General features: G+C 43.9%; 1 protein-coding gene across 1 annotated transcript in view; it reads right to left on the bottom strand.

Moving 5' to 3' along the window:
• CHAF1B (chromatin assembly factor 1 subunit B) overlaps positions 1-20,242 on the bottom strand; it is a 216,343-nt gene that overhangs the window by 125,852 nt on the left and 70,249 nt on the right. The window contains exon 4 of the mRNA XM_069202533.1: positions 822-945. Within this exon, the coding sequence (XP_069058634.1) occupies positions 822-945 (124 nt within the window). The remainder of the gene's footprint in view (positions 1-821; positions 946-20,242) is intronic.

The raw sequence follows: 20,242 nt of genomic DNA, 5'->3' as shown, positions 1-20,242 counted from the left end.
GCAAGCATATATCAAGGCTCAAACAGTGAGAAGGAATTTGCCTCCGAAAAAAGGCATTACACATGGAAAAAGTAGTTAAAACTCCTGGGGTAGACTCTCTGGCAATCTCTAGCTACAAAAAGGGCTCTAGTCAGTAGAGCTCAGAAAACCAGCCGGAGTACTAGACTACATGGGACATTGAAGTTAAAGAAAATAAAATCATGGCATGCTTTAGAGGATGGTAAATACAGCTATCTGTGGCACCTGACAGATGAACAGTCTATAAAAAAAAAAAATGAAAACATAACTGCATACAAAATTAAAATACATTTCAAACTGCAAATGTTAAAATACGGTTTTCACTATCCAACTGTTCATGCATAATTTGGTGGCTCATCATAATGTACGATATTCTACTTTGGAAAAATAGTATTTCAAATTAGAGCGTTTTCTTGGAAAAGGTGCAAGCATCATTTAACCACTACTAAAGCAGGAGCATCTGTCCTCTGATCAAGCTGCTGCTTCAGGAATATTCCGTCCAAACAGCAGGGCAGGTTATTGCACCAGGGCCTGCACACTTGACACCTCCATGCTCACATGATCATACGATCTCTCCTGAAGTAGTTTGTCATCTAGGCACCCCTCCACACACCCAAAAAAAAAAAAAAAAAAAAAAAAAAAAAAGACATTGTACACCAGACATTGGGACAAACTTGGACTGTTGCGGCACCAGGCAAATTTGTCCTTTTCAAGCAAAGTTGTCTGACATTTTGTTGTTTGTTCTATCCCTATCCTACAGTTTGTGGAAAAAGTGCATGCATCATTAAGTCATAAAAACGCACCTTAAAGTTTTAACAACAGTCCAATTTTCTTTGCTGAGTAGCGCTTCATCATCCTCCTGATCTTGAAAGGATGTTGGCTCTGACTCTTTATTATCATTCAGTTTCCATAACAATATAGCTGCATCTGTGAGACAAGAACAGGACTCAAAATCTCAAAGATACAAATTAAAATAATTGAAGTAGTAGATTACAGGGCATGTTGGCCATACATTACAGATGCCTGCTTTAATACAAAGAAGGTAATAACTAAAAGAAAGCGGTTTGACCTCACTCCATAATCAACCTGAAGTCACATCTTTTAGAACTTAGGGACTTATTACGATCTTGGTGGATGGGATACTCAGTCACAAATGCGACATATCTTGCTTGCCATTTTACAAGTATCACAGGATAAAATGGAATTTGTAATATGGTGGACAGGATATCCGTCCCAGGTGTGACAGAGTATCTCATCCGCCAAGGTTGTAATCAGGCCTTTAGTATTCTCCGAGACGTGCCTTATTCTCAGCATAATTACCTCCGAAAACAAACAACTTTTGATAATTAAATCCAGACAATAGTAATGGGTGAAAAAATAGCCGAAACTAAGTAAAGAAAAAAGGGGAGTAAAACATAGGTATCTGAAAACAGAAGAGGGGGGTGAAAAGCTTCTAGTAAACAAAACAAACAAAAAAAAAAAAAGGTACAACAGATCTCAATTATTTAAAAAAATAAAACAATTGAAAAATGCACAGCAAATTAAGGGAGTCAGTTAAAAGGGGCAAAAACATGTCTGAGGATCTACGTGGAGTGGTATTCACACTTAGTCTGCCATAATTAAAGATAAAAACCGGTCAGACATTTTTGACACATAGCCAATATCACACACCCTTGGTCCCTCAAGGATTTACTTCCCGTGCCTTCATTCGAAAAGGCACAAACAGGTGGAACTTTCCTGCCTAAATTCTACCAAACTCTTGAACTCAATGCCTGCTTGAATGAGGAGAACTGACAACCATTACCAATCCCAGAAAGCATTTAAACAAAAAAAAAAAAAAAAAGTACAGTAATGTCCGACACTAGAACTACAATTTTCAGTGTATAATCTATGCCTGCGGTTCTCAATCTGTGGCCCTAGGGGTCTGCGAAGCCTCCTAAGGGAGACTGCCGGTTTAGAAACTTAACATTAACAGATTAATAAAGTGTATACAAATAAAGTGGCTAAATGTACAACTGAAAATTGTAAAAACGTACTGTAAATGTAAAGGAATTTGACATTGGAGGCTAAAAATTAAATGAGTACCCTCAAGATTGATATGTGAGCAGTGCAGGTGCATCAAACTGAATATAGTATGGACAATATATGGCTTCAACTGAATTTTGAAAAGCTCCAACCTCCCTATTTTGTTGCTTGCCAATTAAATAAAATGTGTTACATTTGTCTGTGTTTGATTGAATAGTTCTGTGTTGTTTTGTAATTCAAATCAACAGAGTTTAGGCCTAGGTCCCTGGCTTCCAGTATGACTGCGTCAGGATTCAGTGGGGCTGGGGGGTTCCCAAATTCCAATGACAGTGGGGGGTCCCCAGGTTCTAGTAACAAAGTGGGTGTCCACAGAAGTCAAAAGGTTAGGAACCACTGATCTATGCAAATAAATAGGTATGTGTGGCTGCTTATATCCTCAACACCATCTGCAACACTACATGTTTAAGTCTTGCAATGCTTACTGCATCATGGTTGGAGCATCTCCTACACCTCAACTACCTTCTCCCAAAGAGGCCACACTAAGCCAAACATGCTGCCAACCGTACACACCAAATTGCACGTCAGTACCAATGCACATCAGAGTGCTTTGCAGCTTCTCCAACGAATAAAGCACAATACAAAACCTTGGAATGGCCTTTAAGTGATTAATGCACCAGTGGAAATAAAATTGAACCATATTTTCTTCTTGACATCTGTCCACATTCAACGTTCACACAACTAACAGAATTAAACATTTAATTAGTGGAGAAAATACCCAAGAGGATGCCTTGGTAGGCACTAAAGTTGGTCACCATGTAGAAAAAGCAAAATCGATAGCTAGACTGCATGTGAATGGAGACAGAGCGTTCTGAAGTTTGGCTCTAGGAGGAAAAATGAAAAAAAGGCAATGGCCAGCAAGACAAGCTCAATGATCCGTGGCACAGCAAGCAGTTTAGCAAAAAACAGACTAGATGCGAGGGGGTATAGTACGCTGTTGGCAAAAAAAGTGCCCAGTTGTAATAGTGTGGCAAAAGCAGAGTCTGGAAACAGCTTCAGCTAGGAAAAACTGCATTTACAATGCAATAGATGTTGCATTTGCTTGCATTAGAGGTATTGGCTTCGTAAATTCATAACTGGACTTTTTTTGCCACCTAAATTAGTCAACCCTGCCCCATAATTTGGTCTTTTCCTGCCACATAATTCCAGTGGTCCTGCATATAACTAAAGTACTCCCACTTACCTTCAACCTCTATCTGCACCCAAAAATGAAAATGTTGCCATTTAGCATCCTAATTTAAACCTGCCATGCTAATTCCAACAGAATACCACTTTCACCACCCCACCATCAGAGTTGCTGGCCAGTTAACACAATTCCCCAAAGAGACATAAGCCAGCCACAGGGGAGTAACGACAGAAATCAACTAGGAGGGTCACCCAAACACAGAGTATTCAAACAGTCAATGTAATAAGGATGTTAAGTTGGCCTGAATCATGGTCATAATTGCAGTAAGGAGAGAATAAAATATATGCAATTATCATGTAAACCCCCAAAAAACCTTTATCAGAAATACATTTTTTGGCATTAGACTAATGCTCAGAACAGACCCTGGGGGACACCACAATGAAAATAGAATTTATTTATAAAAATAAAAAAATAAAAACACATACAACCATAGAGCATACCCACATGAAAAGAAAATGGCAGAAAGTAATGTAGTGTAACCTTATATTTAGCCCCCAGAGGGCTTAGTGCCTTACACATTTTTTGAGCTAACAGGTCAACCGCAATAATATTACAAACAAGGCCCTTAAAACAAGGTACTCCCTGTTGTAAAACAAATGTTCCAGCCATTAAAGAGATCAAAAAGAGACAATAGTGGGAGGGGTTATTATTTTAGAGTCCCCACTAACCTAGTCTGGGGACCCAGAAATGATGTAGGCAGAAAAATCACAATGTGAATGTTTTGGTGGTGGTTTCATTGTCCTAGGACCACCACAAGCTGAGTTATGAGCAAAAACTTTTTCTAAAAGTAATGGCCTGCAAAGCATTATGGGGCGAGTTTCCCCGAGTGCAGTGAATACTGTAGTATGAGCTCTCCCGCTTTGAGGATTTATTTTTTATTTTTTTATAATGAAAAGCATTTAGCAATTACAAGTGTTTTGTGAAAGAGCTATGGTGCGTGAAGGGGAGAGCCAAAAGAAACGACTGATTAGGTAACAGTGTGAACAATGTGACCAGCACTTCAATACCGCTGATTGAGCTTGCGCTGTTCTGCACTGTGAGCACCATGGAGCACGAAGGGAAGAGACAACAGAATAAAATAGCTTGCCCACGCTGAAGTATATCAGCAATAATCCATGTAACAGGGTCAGTCTACAAGGCGGTAACAAAACCGCCCCAAAGCAGGACAAACAAAGCATTTACCAATGACAAAGGGATTTTTGAAAGGCAAGCCCATGAACGACTAAAAGTGATGGGCGTGGTTAAAAGCCCACAGAATACAACAGATTAAAAACTGGAAGCTTCATTAATTGATACTGTGAGAGATTTAGATAGGAGTTATAGTCCAGTTTAAAAAAGGGCTAACGGACTATACATTTGCCTCGCTACAAGTCATAGGAACCGTAGGAACAATTTTTCTTAGCTGCTGGAGGTAAAAAATACAAAAACAGTTGGTAGCATTTTTCTTCACATGGAGATCAATAGAATAGGATTAGCACTGAACAGCAGAAAGCTGGATGGGCTATGCCAAGAGACTAGGCCTGGCTCAATGTTGGGACCAGAGCCTAAGAGTCCAACCACCAACATTTCTATTTGGTCAGAAATTGAACTAAGCATATTTTCTCAAAAGAGAAACATGAGGAGTTGTACAATAGGACTGAATGGCTGGAGCTTCACAAATAGTCTGACAAAACCAAACCAGTGCTTCACTGACTCCTTTGCAAAGGTCACTGACAGGGTATACAATGTCAAATATCTGGTTGTGAACAGCTTATGTTTGCTGGGTCCTATGTACATTAGGGCCAAGCTAGGAGCAGCCTGGGCATTGTAAAAAAACTGATTCCTGCTCTTGTGAAGTCAAAACTCTTGGCTTGTGGTTAAGTAAACATGACACCAAGAGACAAATTAACCAGATCATCAAATTGCGCGTGTTGGATGAAAAGTCTTCAGAAGCTAATGTTGTAAAGTTTGTTCAGACTACTTAATTCCCCCTGGACTTTTCTCTTGTGATGACCCAGCTTTTAAACGTTTTACTACAAGTGAATCAGTCTCACTACCAGAGTCTAGCTCATGGTACAATCACAGTAAATGAACTAAATGCTAACCACCAAAGTCCACCTTTTAGGATAGGACCACTTCTGTGCAACTTGGATAAGAGGCTCTGGGCTGGGTACACGCGCACACACGTCTGCAGGCTGCAAATGTGAGACTACAGACTTGTACAGGCACATATCTGCTTGCAGGTGGCCTGTTACAGAAGGGACTGTTCATGCCTGATAACGTGAATGGGCATTGATAGTATAAGTCATTGGGCTTACTGAAAGTCAGTCATGCTTGCATTCTATTACACATTACAGGCAAAATCTGCCTTAAGGTCCAGTTCTGCCACATTCAGGCCTACAGGGTTCACTGAGGTACCAATCAGAGTTAAACAAGCACCCTGGGTATGGATTTAAAGTCGCTAACAGGCAAAGGCACTATAAGGACAGTCAATTCCATGTTTTTTTAAAGAGACGGCCGCTACTGCAACAAGGGTAAGGAGCACAAAGCTGGTTTAACATTAATATGTATGCAGGCTGCATGCACAAGACTACAACTGTGCGCAGCCGGTATCTTCACATATGTGGCTTGTCACAGAAGGGACTAAGCAAGGATAGGTGCTGACTGGGAGCAGAGCAAATACTGCGACTCCGCAGTCTAGTGTAGGTCTGTAGAACTTGCTGGAAAATCTGCAGTGCTTTCACTGAGATATTATATGTATAATATGCCCTGAAGTGCAGTTTCAATCCACTTAGTTGTACAGGTTTCATCAAGGTATGAAACTGGGATAAAACGTGCATGAAAAGCTTAAATCCAAATCTTATGGGACTTCAAGAATTTCCTCCCGCTTAGCTTATAACCTGAATCCAGGCATTTGTTCCCTGCTCCCCAACTGGAGCTACTTATTCATCTCTCCAGATCAAAGGCTCGCCCACATAATAGCTCTAGCAACACATGACAGTTAACAGTGCTCAATCTGGTTCCTGGGAAAGCAAGGGGTTGGAGGAAATCTGCATCTGTTAATTAGCTTGTTATACTGTACTAGGGCTGAGGCAGCCCAGACCCACAGAAACAAATGGAGTGACAGATTTCTGGAGCAAACACAGGAGGGGTTGGCCTTTGAAGTGTGATGGAAAGTGTTGAGGCAGCTGTCTCAGCTATGGGTGAAGTTGAGGCTCCAATTGAAATTCTTTCCATATAGGACTATCCCAGAATGCTGTGCAGGAGGGTTAATACAGTGGTGCAGTGATAAGGTGCCACTCTAGGGTTGGCCAGAGGATCACGGCTGCTAGTACTTTCCAAGCCCATTAAAAAAAAAAAAAATCTGCACATGGGGGAGATTAATGAGAAGACACCGTACCTGTAAGTGAGAACAGCAAAAGAATGCCTACCTCGAAGGAGAAACCACCTGGTGCCCCAGCAAGAATAGACTTTGGGGCTTTCACTCCAGTTGACCCCCATCACTAGGATGCGTCTTTCCAAGGCCAGTGGAGCTGATCACTTTATACCCACTGTGGAACAGATGGGGGAATGTATCTGCTGGGGTACCCTGAAGGGTTCCGCTGGAACTTCTGTGGACTGGCCCTTGAATGTACTGCTGATATGCTGGTGCCCTGAGAGAAGGGCAGGAGGCCATTGGGCATAGACAGTGTGGCTGGGAGGGTGCGCTGCTTGCTGGCTGTGGAAGATGCCCTCTACCCAAGAAAAGAGCCTCCAAGAAGCAGGCTAAGGACAGGTCTGGTACAGGGAGCCCAAAAACAAAGTTCCAGTAAGAGGCACACTAAAACGGCCAGAAGGGCTAGCAAGCAGGAGCAAAACAAACCCAAGACCATAATGTTAGACCAAAAGAGGCAGCTGATAGATATTTAAAGCTTGCTCCCACAGGGAGAGAGTGCATGTAGTGCTCGGCAGCTGATTGTTACAATTTCCCCAGGGAGGGCCAAACCCCTGGGGGTCAGGGTAATACTTCTTTCAAATAATTCCCGTGGGGGAAAAAGAGAGAAGAAGAAAAGAGAGAAAAAGAAAGCAAGACTTCTGCAAGTCATCTTTTGACCCCCTTGGACTCCATCCCCCAGGGCCTTCAGAGAAAGTATACTGTCCCGGGAACCCCATTCTGCAAAACACAGAAATAATGTGGCTGGGCACATTGGCTGCCCAGGGCCCAAGTCTTAAGGTAGGAAGGGGACTGAGGAGTTGGAAGAACACGCTCCAGCATCTGCAGGTCTTCATTAGGTTCCTTAGTGAAAATTAAAATTATATCTTTTAGTGATTGTACATGACCTAATTCTTTAAAATATTGATCCACCATCTTCTGCAGGACACTTGCCGAAGAGTCAAGACTGAAGGCAGTTATGTATTTGTAAGCTACATATGGTGTTACAAAAGCTGTAGCAACCTGTGAATTTTAGTTAGTGGGATCTGATGGTAAGCGGAATGCATAAACCTTAATGAAGAGCTTGCTGCCCACGACACTGGCAAGCAAGTCCTGTATTGGAGGCAAAGTATGGCAGGTAATCAATATTCTTTTGTATGGTGTGAAGGTTGAGACAGACATAAATCTCCAGACTTGTCAAAAGTACTAGGAAAACCCATTTAGAAGAGTAAATCGGATTAAATATATCTTCAGAACAAAAAAGTGTCAAGAAGAACTCCAAGATCTTTTGACACTTAATGGTCCTGGCCTCACTGTGTACAACTAGTATGAAGTGTTTAAAGATTGTACCTGAAAACTGTTGGAAATTAAGATATTACTTTCCAAACTACATTTTCTTGGACATCAACTGCAAACACCAGTATTTCTCCTAAAAAAATTGAGTTATCTGATCCAGGTCTTAAGCCCAATTCCACCAAAAGCATCCACCCTAATATGCTGAGTCCTTTCATTAACATGTAGACGTTGGCCTCAAACCATCTTTACAAGGACCCCACTGGTCTAAAAAGATATCAAAGCATATCTATAACATGATCACGAAACGCCTTGGAATCAATGCCCATTTTATATATTGCTTTTTCATGTGGCCAATTGTTAACGTAAAGTGGTACCTGCAATAACTGTTAGGTGCATCAAAGTCCCCACTACAATAAACTACACTCCTCCATTCCGCTCTTCACACAAAGGACCCGTTATTTTCTTTTCATGCTGTGGAGTGAACCCAGACTTAACTGTCAAAATCACACTATGTAGCCAGTCTGCACATTCTTGAACGTTAACATTAGTAATCTTCATATTGCTACCTCCTGCTCAGCAAACAAATGAGATGTCCTATTTTACAACAACTCCTGCATCTTCTATCTAATGTTGGGCATGTGGGATTATTTCCTATGTGATTTTATGACCCACCCCTACAGCAAATAAACACAAACTTTCTGTTCAAGCTTCTATAACTATCTCAAATGTAAAGCACCAGCAGAAGTGCCGTCTGTCACACAAATCAAAGGTGTTAAATGATCATGACCAGAAAAGACTTGTCACAATCAATGATTTTAGCGCTATCATCAAGCGCCAATAAAGTGGAATTTCTCCATGCCAGGGTTCTCTTGTGTATTCTTAGTAAAACATTGATACAAACCGACCCCTCACATACATGTCTAGACAGTTGTATAAGGGTGCTGATATGCATAAAGCAGCACCGTACTCTTACACACTTCCAATCTGGTTCTACTTGCATTTCAAGTATATCTCTCAAGGAGGATATTTGGTTCTAACGAATCCTCATTCGGCATTCTCTCTTTCACTTTAGTGTAGACACCCCATCATATAGTGAATTGGCCCTGCAGCGCTTCAACTTCTGGTAGATGCTGTAATCAGAAAGCTAGCCTGAAACGGAGGTAGGGTTCGAGTCAGGCCAAAAGAAAAGTGGCATAATTCAAGCCTTGCTGGTTTTAATGTTATGTGCTTCTGTAACCACACACTTGCAAGCATTAGCTGAAAAGTCTTTCATTCTAAGAGGAAGCCAAATGGCCTAGGAACATGGGCGACAGGACTTTAGTTCTGGAGCTCCCGGTCAGCCAGTCTACAAAATCCTTCTAAGCCAGAGGTCTTCAAAAACTGGTGGCGGGCCCACCTAGGGGGGACCTCAAGTGATCCCAGGGGGGCGCCAGGCTCCGGCCAAAAGAAGCATTAAAACAGATAAGTTTTTTTTTTTTTTTTTTTTAAAGCAGAAACATGTTATTGCACTTTTAAGAAGGTAACAGTACTTAACTGCAATATTTAAATACGTCTGAACATATTTAAACATTGCCATCTTTATAAAATAATTGTGAAAAATGGGTGGGTGGGGCTCCATGGTGATGCTCATTCCCTAGGGTTGCCCCACCAATCTCCCCGGCCCCAGTGGTACTGGCCTGTGAGGGGACCATCTTGCCGAAGCAGTCCACATCTGGTCCCTTAACAAAGGCCCCATTCACCGCACCTCAGACCCCTTGCAACTGGGCCCAGCACCATACCTGAGGTCATTATGGGAAAGGGCAAATCGTGCGCACATGCCTCAAACACCATCACAGAGTATACCACACCTCATTAGCCCACCCAAAGGTTGACACGACAATTTGGCATGCCTGAAGGGGGTGATGCCGTGGAGGACAACGCATAATCTAAAAGGGCTGAATTGCTAGCGGCAATACAAGGCTCTCGCACTGCCCTAAAAAAAAAAAATTGAGACTATCAATCGATGTCAATCTCTTACGAGCTGACCTTCGTGAAGTGGTGGATACGGGAACAACAGCGGAAAACACCATTGCAACACTACAGGGCAAAGTGACATCTATGAAACGTCAAATGACAACGCTGACAACCATGACGGCATTGCTGGGCAGGCAGGCAGTGGATGCCAAAGGCCGTTCCCGCCTAACATCATCCAGATTCTGGGCATCCCAGAGAGACCGGAGGAGTCATCCACAAAGCTGTATTCAAACTGTGGAGCCCTTCCGACCTCTTCGTAGTGGAAAGGGCACATAGGGCTCTGGTGCCTCCGCCTTGACAGAGGGCCCCTCCCACAGCAGTCACTGCTAAAGTCTTTAACTATTGAGATAGAGACTGCATAGAGAGCAGCACCTGAGCAAGAGGTACCCCGCTTTGGAAGTAGTAAAATAACCATTTATCTGGACTACACGAATCAAGGCGAGGATCAGCAGAAAATCTTCCTTACTGTAAAACAGAAACTGAGAGTACTGAACCTGCGATATAGGAGATTGCTCCCCCTTCTCAGGTGTCTCAGGGGCGCCCCCATTCTGCGACTCCAAGCCCAACAATCGACATAAAATACTGGACACTTTGGCAGATGGGCCAAGGCTGACACAAAGTGTTGCTTTACTGTTTATGCTACACTTGGCGGAACCCTTGAGGGGCTGATGGGGACACTTGTGTGTGTGGGTCAGAAGAGGAGTTGTGGCATCTTGGATCAGGGCGTGCCTAATGTATGGTGCGGGGGGGCCCACACTGATGACAACCTGCGGGGGTGCTGATCCCTGCACCAAAGTATAGTATTATAGATGTCTTAAGTACACAGATGACATGTTTGTTTTGCAGTCTTAGGAGCCTGGTTGGCAAGGCAGTTCCCCGTTTGTGTTGACTGGTCCCTCCTGGGGTAGCTGTGGTCAGCCTGTCAAATCTTGGGGTGGGCATCAATGGACATTTGATTGATATCTGTCTGCCCACGGGTGGAGAAGATGTTTATTTTTGGATGGTTTGTGCCTCATTAAAGGTTATCAGATCCTACAGAAGAGTGTGCTCAGAGATGGGATTGTGGGGATGGCCTCTGTCAACTCATTCACCATAGATGGCATGGGGTGACTATTGGGTACTCACCTGAAATGTCCAGGAGCTGGGAACCTATACTAAAAGAAACTGAGTACTTTCCTTTCTCAAACAGCACAATATTGACATTGCCTGCCTCCAAGAACCACATGGACGAGGCGGTGACCCTAAAACTAAGAAATGGAGGTGAAAGGTTTTCACTACTCATACTCAACATATGCTCGAGGCACTATCATTTGGGTGTCCCTCAGATGTTCAGTTTTCCCTCCCCTATGTGTAGGCTGACATAAATGGCCTATATGCTTCTTGCAAGGCACTTTGCATGTCAGGGAGGTGGCTATTTTCAACTCCTATGCACCCAATAATGTTATCCAGAATCATTTTTTGCTATACAGGATCTTATGACGTCTGCCCTAGACTTACCCTTGATTTGGCTGGGCGATTTCACTGTGACTTGGAGTCCCACTCCAGGACAGAACAGCACCAAGGGCGGGGATTAAACCTCACATAACTAAAGCCCTCCTTGAGGTGAAGCAGAATTTATGATTATGTGATGTGTGGAGGCCGTCGCACCCTACGCAACAGAGATACAAATGTCACTCCTTAATGTACACCACACACAGCAAACTGGACAGGGTACTGGTGGGTGAGCTTCCCTGACTTGAGGACCTTGGTCACACACAGTCTAGTTTATATCTTATCACTCCCTGTGTGTTGCAGTCTGGTATGGGGGGATAATTCCCAGACAGGGTGATCCTGGCGGCTGCCTACAGACCTTCTTGAAGACACAGAGGATCGTCAGACCTTGGAGAAAGCCCTCACTGAGTACCTGGACACAAACTGGGGATCTACTGTACACAGGTCAGAGTGGAATGCATACAAAGTGGTTTTAAGGGGGGACTGTCTTGGCCTTACATGTGGGGTACTCAGGCAAACATACGTAGAGAGGAGTCGGAACCGAATACAATACAAGGGGCATTCCTAGACACCCGGGATTCACTGAGACACAAGGTCCTGAGCCGCAGACGGTTGGGAGACTTCTGGGACCGACTGGACAGATACACTCTGCGTCAGTATCATCAGAAACTCCACAGAGAGGGAGACAAGTCCAGGAAACTTTTAGCCTGAATACTTTGAGGTCTTTTTGGAGGCCCGTGAATTAGGTACGCTGCCACAGTCCATGAAAGAAGGGGACATTTGCATGCTTATTAAACCAGGTGGGGATCAAGCCAACCCGTCTGCCTATAGGCCTCTTATCTTGATAAACTCCGGTACGAAAATCCTTTGTAAAGTGCTTGCTATACGTTTAGCAATAAATATGTCAAGTTTCGTGCAAGAAGATCAATGTGGATTCATACTGGGAGGTAGTACCAGTTTGAACCTGTGCCAATTGATGCATGTACTCCATGAAGTCTCCCAGCTACAGGAGGAAATGGCACTAGTAGCCAAAGATCTCGAAACATCGTTTGACACCATGGACTGGGGCTACCTTCTAGAAGTCCTGCATGTCATGGGGTTGCGGATCTCAGTTTTGTGGATGGGTATGCTTGCTGTACATAAGCCCAGAGCTAGGGAGAGGGCGGGCGAAATTGTTCAGAGTTGGACACTGGGTAGGGAGAATGCATCAGGATTGCCCCCTCTCTCCACTTCTGTGCACACTGGTAAGAGAACACTTAGCGATATGGGCATGACAGGAGCTGTGGGAATGGGGGATTCGAACAGAAGGCAACGTCATGTCATTTCGTTCTAGGCAGCCGATGTTTTGTGTAGGAAGTTGGCTCTGTATGTACTGTTTCAAAATAAGAAATAGCATGCACAGAGTCCAAGGGTTCCCCTTAGAGGTAAGATAGTGGCAAAAAGATAATTCTAATGCTCTATTTTGTGGTAGTGTGGTCGAGCAGTAGGCTTATCAAAGGAGTAGTGTTAAGCATTTGTTGTACATACACACAGGCAATAAATGAGGAACACACACTCAGACAATTCCAGGCCGATAGGTTTTTGTATAGAAAAATATATTTTCTTAGTTTATTTTAAGAACCACAGGTTCAAATTCTATATGTAATATCTCATTTGAAAGGTATTGCCGTTAAGTACTTTAGGAACTTTGATTTATCACAATAGCATATATACTTTTTACATAAAACACATAGCTATTTTAAAAGTGGACACTGCAATTTTCAACAGTTCCTGAGGGAGGCAAGTTATTGTTAGTTCTTGCAGGTAAGTAAACCACCTACGGGGTTCAAATTGGGGTCCAAGGTAGCCCACCGTTGGGGGGTTCAGAGCAACTCCAAAGTTACCACACCAGCAGCTCAGGGCCGGTCAGGTGCAGAGTTCAAAGTGGTGCCTAAACACATAGGCTTCAATGGAGAAGGGGGTGCCCCGGTTCCGGTCTGCCAGCAGGTAAGTACCCGCGTCTTCGGAGGGCAGACCAGGAGGGTTTTGTAGGGCACCGGGGGGGGGGGACACAAGTCAGCACAGAAAGTACACCCTCAGCAGCACAGGGGCGGCCGGGTGCAGTGTGCAAACAGGCGTCGGGTTTTCAATAGGTTTCAATGAGACCAAGGGGTACTCTTCAGCGATGCAGGCAGGCAAGAGGGGGGGGGGGGTGGGGGGGAGGGCTCGTCGGGGTAGCCACCACCTGGGCAAGGGTGAGGGCTTCCAGGGTGTCACTCCTGCACTGGAGTTCCGATCCTTCAGGTCCTGGGGCCTGTGGGTGCAGGGTCTTTTCCAGGCGTCTGGATTTTAGAGTCAGGCAGTCGTGGTCAGGGGGAGCCTCGGGATTCCCTCTGCAGGCGTCGCTGTGGGGGCTCAGGGGGGGGGGGGCAACTTTGGTTACTCACAGTCTTGGAGTCGCCAGGGGGTCCTCCCTGTAGCGTTGTTTCTCCACCAGTCGAGTCGGGGTCGCAGTGTTGCAAGTCTCACGCTTCTTGCAGGGATTGCAGGGGTCTTTAAATCTGCTCCTCTGGAAACAAAGTTGCAGTCTTTGTTGAACAGGGCCGCTGTTCTCGGGAGTTTCTTGGTCTTTTGGAAGCAGGGCAGTCCTCTGAGGATTCAGAGTTTCTGGTCCTGGGGAAAGCGTCGCTGGAGCAGTTTTCTTCTGAACGAGGGAGACAGGCCGGTAGGGCTGGGGCCAAAGCAGTTGGTGTCTCCGTCTTCTCTGCAGGGGTTTTTCAGCTCAGCAGTCCTCTTCTTAAGTTGCAGGAATCTAGTTTCCTAGGTTCTGGGGAGTCCCTAAATACTGAATTTAGGGGTGTGTTTAGGTCTGGGAGGGCAGTAGCCAATGGCTACTGTCCTTGAGGGTGGCTACACCCTCCTTGTGCCTCCTCCCTGAGGGGAGGGGGGCACATCCCTATTCCTATTGGGGGAATCCTCTTTCTACAAGATGGAGGATGTCTAAAAGTCAGAGTCACTTCAGCTCAGGTTGCCTTAGGGGCTGTCCTGACTGGTCAGTGACTCCTCCTTGTTTTTCTCATTATCTCTCCTGGACTTGCCGCCAAAAGTGGGGGCTGTGTCCAGGGGACGGGCATCTCCACTAGCTGGAGTGTCCTGGGGCATTGTAACACGAAGCCTGAGCCTTTGAGGCACACTGCTAGGTGTTACAGTTCCTGCAGGGGTAGGTGTGAAGCACCTCCACCCGAGCAGGCTTTTGTTTCTGTCCTCAGATAGCACAAAGGCCCTCACCACATGGGGTCAGAGACTCGTCTCTCAGCAGCAGGCTGGCACAGACCAGTCAGTCCTGCACTAAACAATTGGGTAAAATACAGGGGGCATCTCTAAGATGCACTCTGTGTGCATTTTTTAATAAATCCAACACTGGCATCAGTGTGGGTTTATTATTCTGAGAAGTTTGATACCAAACTTCCCAGTATTCAGTGTAGCCATTATGGAGCTGTGGAGTTCGTTTTTGTCAGACTCCCAGACCATATTCTCTTATGGCTACCCTACACTTACAATGTCTAAGGTTTTGCTTAGACACTAAAGGGGCATAGTGCTCATGCACCTATGCCCTCACCTGTGGTATAGTGCACCCTGCCTTAGGGCTGTAAGGGCCTGCTAGAGGGGTGACCTACCTATGCCATAGGCAGTGTGAGGTTGGCATGGCACCCTGAGGGGAGTGCCATGTCGACTTAGTCATTTTCTCCCCACTAGCACACACAAGCTGGCAAGCAGTGTGTCTGTGCTGAGTGAGGGGTCCCTAGGGTGGCATAAGACATGCTGCAGCCCTTAGAGACCTTCCCTGGCATCAGGGCCCTTGGTACCATGGGTACCAGTTACAAGGGACTTATCTGGGTGCCAGGGTTGTGCCAATTGTGGAGACAATGGTACATTTTAGGTGAAAGAACACTGGTGCTGGGGCCTGGTTAGCAGGGTCCCAGCACACTTCTCTGTCAAGTCAGCATCAGTATCGGGCAAAAAGTGGGGGGTAACTGCAACAGGGAGCCATTTCTTTACACTTTGTCTGTTCTGTTTGCTTGCCCCAGATGTGGCAGTGCCAGGTCGGACTTCTTACACTTATCTTTGCACTGCGGGGAGGTACAGAATTTCTGGACCCGGATGATGGCAGAGATATGGAGAATTGTAGGGATAACCTTTACAGACCCCTGGGTGTTGCCTCCTAGGCAATGTTCAACGTCCAAAAAGTAGGAAGATGGCATACAGGTTCTTGCACCCGACGATGGTTCTCACCAGGCGTCAGATAGCCATAACATGGATGGGACAAAGAGCACCAGAATATGCTAGTTGGCGAGCTGATGTGCTGGAATGGGTCTGTAGCAGAAGAATCACACAACACTTGAGCAACAAAATGACAAAGTGACAGAGGATATAACTGAAAGGAAGGAATGTGTCATTTTTCTAGATCCGAGATGGAACTGGCATCTTCGGATAGCAAGGGTGCTGAGGCTGCGGAAAGCAATGAAAAAGTGACTGGGAGGTAGCATCCTGAGAGGGCAATATTGCATTGTGATGCCTGGTTATCTACATTTAAATGATAATGATGTACAAGGGACTATTAGGGGGTGTGGGATAATACTCTATCAGGATTATGTTTATCTGAACCACTACTGCCTACCCCTATGCTGAATTGACTTAATACTGCTGTATTGTTCAAAATAAAACTGAAAACTAAAGCTATAGAATAGGAGGCCAAAAGAAGGAATGATACGCAGATACTGCGATAACAGCCGTGGACTAGGTGTCTCCTGCCAATAAATCAACCCACCACGTAACCATCTTGTTTTTATATCTCCCTTTGTGAAAAGTGAGGAATACTTAGAGCATTTGCAGAGATATTAGAAGAGTCTAAAAACATTGAGCAGTAAATGAAGCCTGTAGCTGCCAATAAGTAAGCTCCCTGAAGCAAAGCTATTGGCAGAGTCCAGCACCATAAAGATTGACAGACTTGTCAAGTAAATTTTAGCCTGAGGCAAAGTTGGAGGAGGATGTGTGCGCTTATACAACTGGTGAGGCACATGTATATGCACAACAAGGCAACAAGATACATGCACCCAGAAAATTAAACAAATAGACTGTACAAAACAAAGGACTATAAAACAATGGTGGCAGCTATACTGAAAAAAGGAAAATACAAGGCTGGTCATAGAACATTAGTATGTATGCAGATGAGCAGAGTAATTTGCTACCGATTATCTCTGCTGAGTGTGCTGACACCAGAACTCCCAATACACCCTCATCTCCTGTAATGATATTTGTGTTTGGACCACTGACTCCGCCTAGCAGCACACTTCACATTAGTCACCACCAACTTCATTTTGCCTATTGACTATATTTTAGCATTAGCCACCGCCACATTAAAAGCTATAAGTAATTTTCCACGTTGAACAATGTGCTCATGTTTTTGTTCTGCTTGTTTTCGTGTTCTTTTCCACCAAGGGCTTAGGCTGATAAAATGTACTAGGACGGGCAGGGAGCGGTTTTGTTTGAAGGGGCGCCTTGGGATTTTGGCCAAGTCCTGACGTGTTATTTTCAAAGCTGGCCTAAAGTAGTCAGCATTTCTGAAAAATAAACTTATGAGGAGGGAGTTTCTAGATTTTCCCTCTTGTTTATTCAAAGTATAAGAGGCCGAGACCAGATGAAACGGGAGTGATTCATATCTCAGACATGCTCAGGACGCTGAGATGCGTCATCCTTCCCGTGAGGATAATTGATCTCTCTCTGATCGATTCTGGGATCTGGCGATCTGATGCTGAGAGGAAGGAGATGAAGCAGATGTGCCCTTACCTCATGGTGATGCATATTTTTTAATTCATTATTTGCTTTGCATTATAATATGGATACATATATTTGCTGTGTATATTGCAGTGGAGAATACTTTGTACACGTTTTCATTTCATTGCTGTGACCATTTTTAAACGTGCTTTCAGCATGCTGACCTTCCTTTACGAACCTTGTGAAGTGAGTTAATAAATGTCTTCTTTAGACTAAGAAGCACATTCCAGAGATTGTCAGTACATGAGTGTTTCAGCTAGGTCCAAAAAAAAAAAAAAAAAAATGAAGTAGGTCCCAACAGTACAATTTTTCAAGTTAATACCCAAAGGATTTTTTGCTCTTTGATAGAGAAAAAATAGCTTAAATTAAATGACACCAAATACAGCCAAAAATGTAAAACGTATTAGATAAGAATTGTGCTTTGACTAATTTGGGTGGAAATCTGTTCAGTAGTTTAAGAAATTAGCATTTGAAAAGGGGGCTCCGGTTGAGCATGAAGCTGTAAAATTCGAGAGATCAGGATTGATAATTTGCAGACCCTATACTAATTCACAAATCCAATAGATTAGCAACTCCATTAAAAAAAGAAGCATTTGTGATTCAATGGGTCCAGAGTTAGAGCTATTGACGTGGTAAATTCCTAACGACTTTTGTTGCCACATAAAATGAAAACAAAAAGTAAAACAGTTGACATAAGTGAGCTGATTCAAAGCGCCACGGTCGCCATGAGCACAAAGTAGACACAAACAGAAAAAGAAGTTCGCTCTTAGTCAAGCGTATTGGCAAACATGCAATTATTCATGTAACAGGAACGGTGCCAAGGCGGTAACAAAAATGCCCCAAACCGGGACAAACGTAAAGAATTTACCAATGATAAAAGATTTTTGAAAGGCAAGCTTATGAACGATGAAAGGTATGGGCGTGGTTAAAAGCCCACAATACTTACAACAGGTCAAAGCACTTGTGCGCTCGACCTAAAAACCATGTGTGCTTCACGTCTCACTCAGTGACTGTGTGCACCATGAATCCACCAACATGTGCAGCCTAAAGTGTGTCCCATATCCAAGCAAACAAACAATAAAAAAAAAAAGGATACATGCCAACCAAATAAATGCCGGTGTTTATCGAGAAAAAGAATGTGGTACCAATGCCGGCTCCCACGCTGTATGCGAGGCCCCAACTATATGCACTACTAAGTTACCGAACAAAAGCTGTGCCTCAATCAAAGTTGAATACATGGATAAATGGTGTCCCTTACCTAACGAAATACGTGCCTCAACCAAAGACATGTACACGAATAAAAACTGATCCTTATAATGCTGCCCCATGCGCGCATCGTGGTGCTTACAAAAGAAACAATGCCCGATGAAAAAACATGCTACCAAAATCAAGTGTGTCCCTCTTACCGGTATTTCGAAACACGACAGCTTCAATTACCAGAACGCCAACTGCATTCACCATTAGTGCTGTGTCCAACACACTTCAAACGTCATTTCCTGTATTTAATCAATGGCAGTAAACATTGACGCACTAGTGCTGCAGACCACAACATTTAAAGCCGCACACCAGTATATAGAAAGCAAGCCATGCTGTGCAGAAAAAGAAAAGAAAAAAAAAAAAAAAAAAACACACACACACACACAAAGGCTTCCATATTTAAAGATAAAAGGGCGGGCGCAGCATTAATAAAGGGAAACACACTAAGAGCAACGCCCCCTCTGCTGTTTGTTTTGCAGAGGGAGGTAGGGTTTGAAGGTAGACCACCTGCAGTATTTGCCCAATGAAGTGTGACTGCTCTGAAACACACACCTGCAGTGTAAGACAAGCAGGCAAAAACAAGAGGGGGGGGCAGTTCCCTACAAGAGAGATAAACAGGACAAAGTGTAAGTATGCAGTAGTTGGTCCCTGCTCTGAAAGAGAAAAAGAGGGACAAAGAGGCAGAACTGACCACTAGCGAGCAAGGATTTTTAAAGGACATTGCAACCAACAAATGAAAATTGCTTTAAGCCCACAGTATAAGTATACTTAAAAGTATACACAAGGTTGAACGCTTACACTCAACCTAACAAAAAGCAACCTAACAAAAAGCACCCCATATTGAACATGGGAGCTTTCACACTGCAGATTCTCAAACCCAGACTGGAATTCGCTGATACACCACATTCTGATTGGCTGGCAGCCACACTTCTGTCGCTATTGCACAAAGTGCATTGTATTGAAGAAAAGAAAAAACAAACACAGGCAAAGCCTATAGTATTATCCTTTGGAACCTATTAACTTTTTCAATTATTTTTTAGCCTTGCGCAAAGCATAAATGTACAAAACAAAAAGGTGGTACGACAGGAGTAGTGTCATTTTGACGTCAAACACATTAGGAGTAAGCGTGCCATGAAGCTAGGGATTTGTTTAAAAAATAAAAATAAAATGCTTTTCTGCTATTAAGTATTAAATGTAGGAAGATGGGGAGCAACATGGAGGACTGATGTGGAGGGGGAAGCAAGCTGGGGTGTGGGATGAAACACAGGGCAGTGTTGGGGAGGAGAAGGCACTGGTGGCAGGCAGCAACATGGAGAACAGGGACAATCGGGAACTGGCTGCCTTTGGAGAGTTGGGTATAATCCCTAGCTAGAGACCTGGTCTGCAGTCAACTTCACTGAAGACAGATAAAGGATGTGTGCAGCAGGAACTGGTGAACTGCAGGGGTGTGTGCGCACAGTACACTTGGATGGTGTATATGAGCCAAGAAAAATAAAAAATAAAAACGTGGGGAAAAAAAGGAAGATTAAAGTGAAATTACGGTTAGCGTTACTGATAACAATGTAGGTTTAAAAAAAAAAAAAAAAAACCTGAGAAATGCACCTTAATGATGCTCAGTTAAAGTGCACTTGTGGTCACAAATTAAAACTGAACAGTCACTGAAATTGGCATGTCATGGTTAGAAGCACAATTCA

This window comes from Pleurodeles waltl, chromosome 8, assembly GCF_031143425.1.
Source record: "Pleurodeles waltl isolate 20211129_DDA chromosome 8, aPleWal1.hap1.20221129, whole genome shotgun sequence".
NCBI lineage: Eukaryota > Metazoa > Chordata > Amphibia > Caudata > Salamandridae > Pleurodeles > Pleurodeles waltl.
Note: the sequence above shows the minus strand (reverse complement) of the source record. Positions and strands in the feature narration are given on the sequence as shown.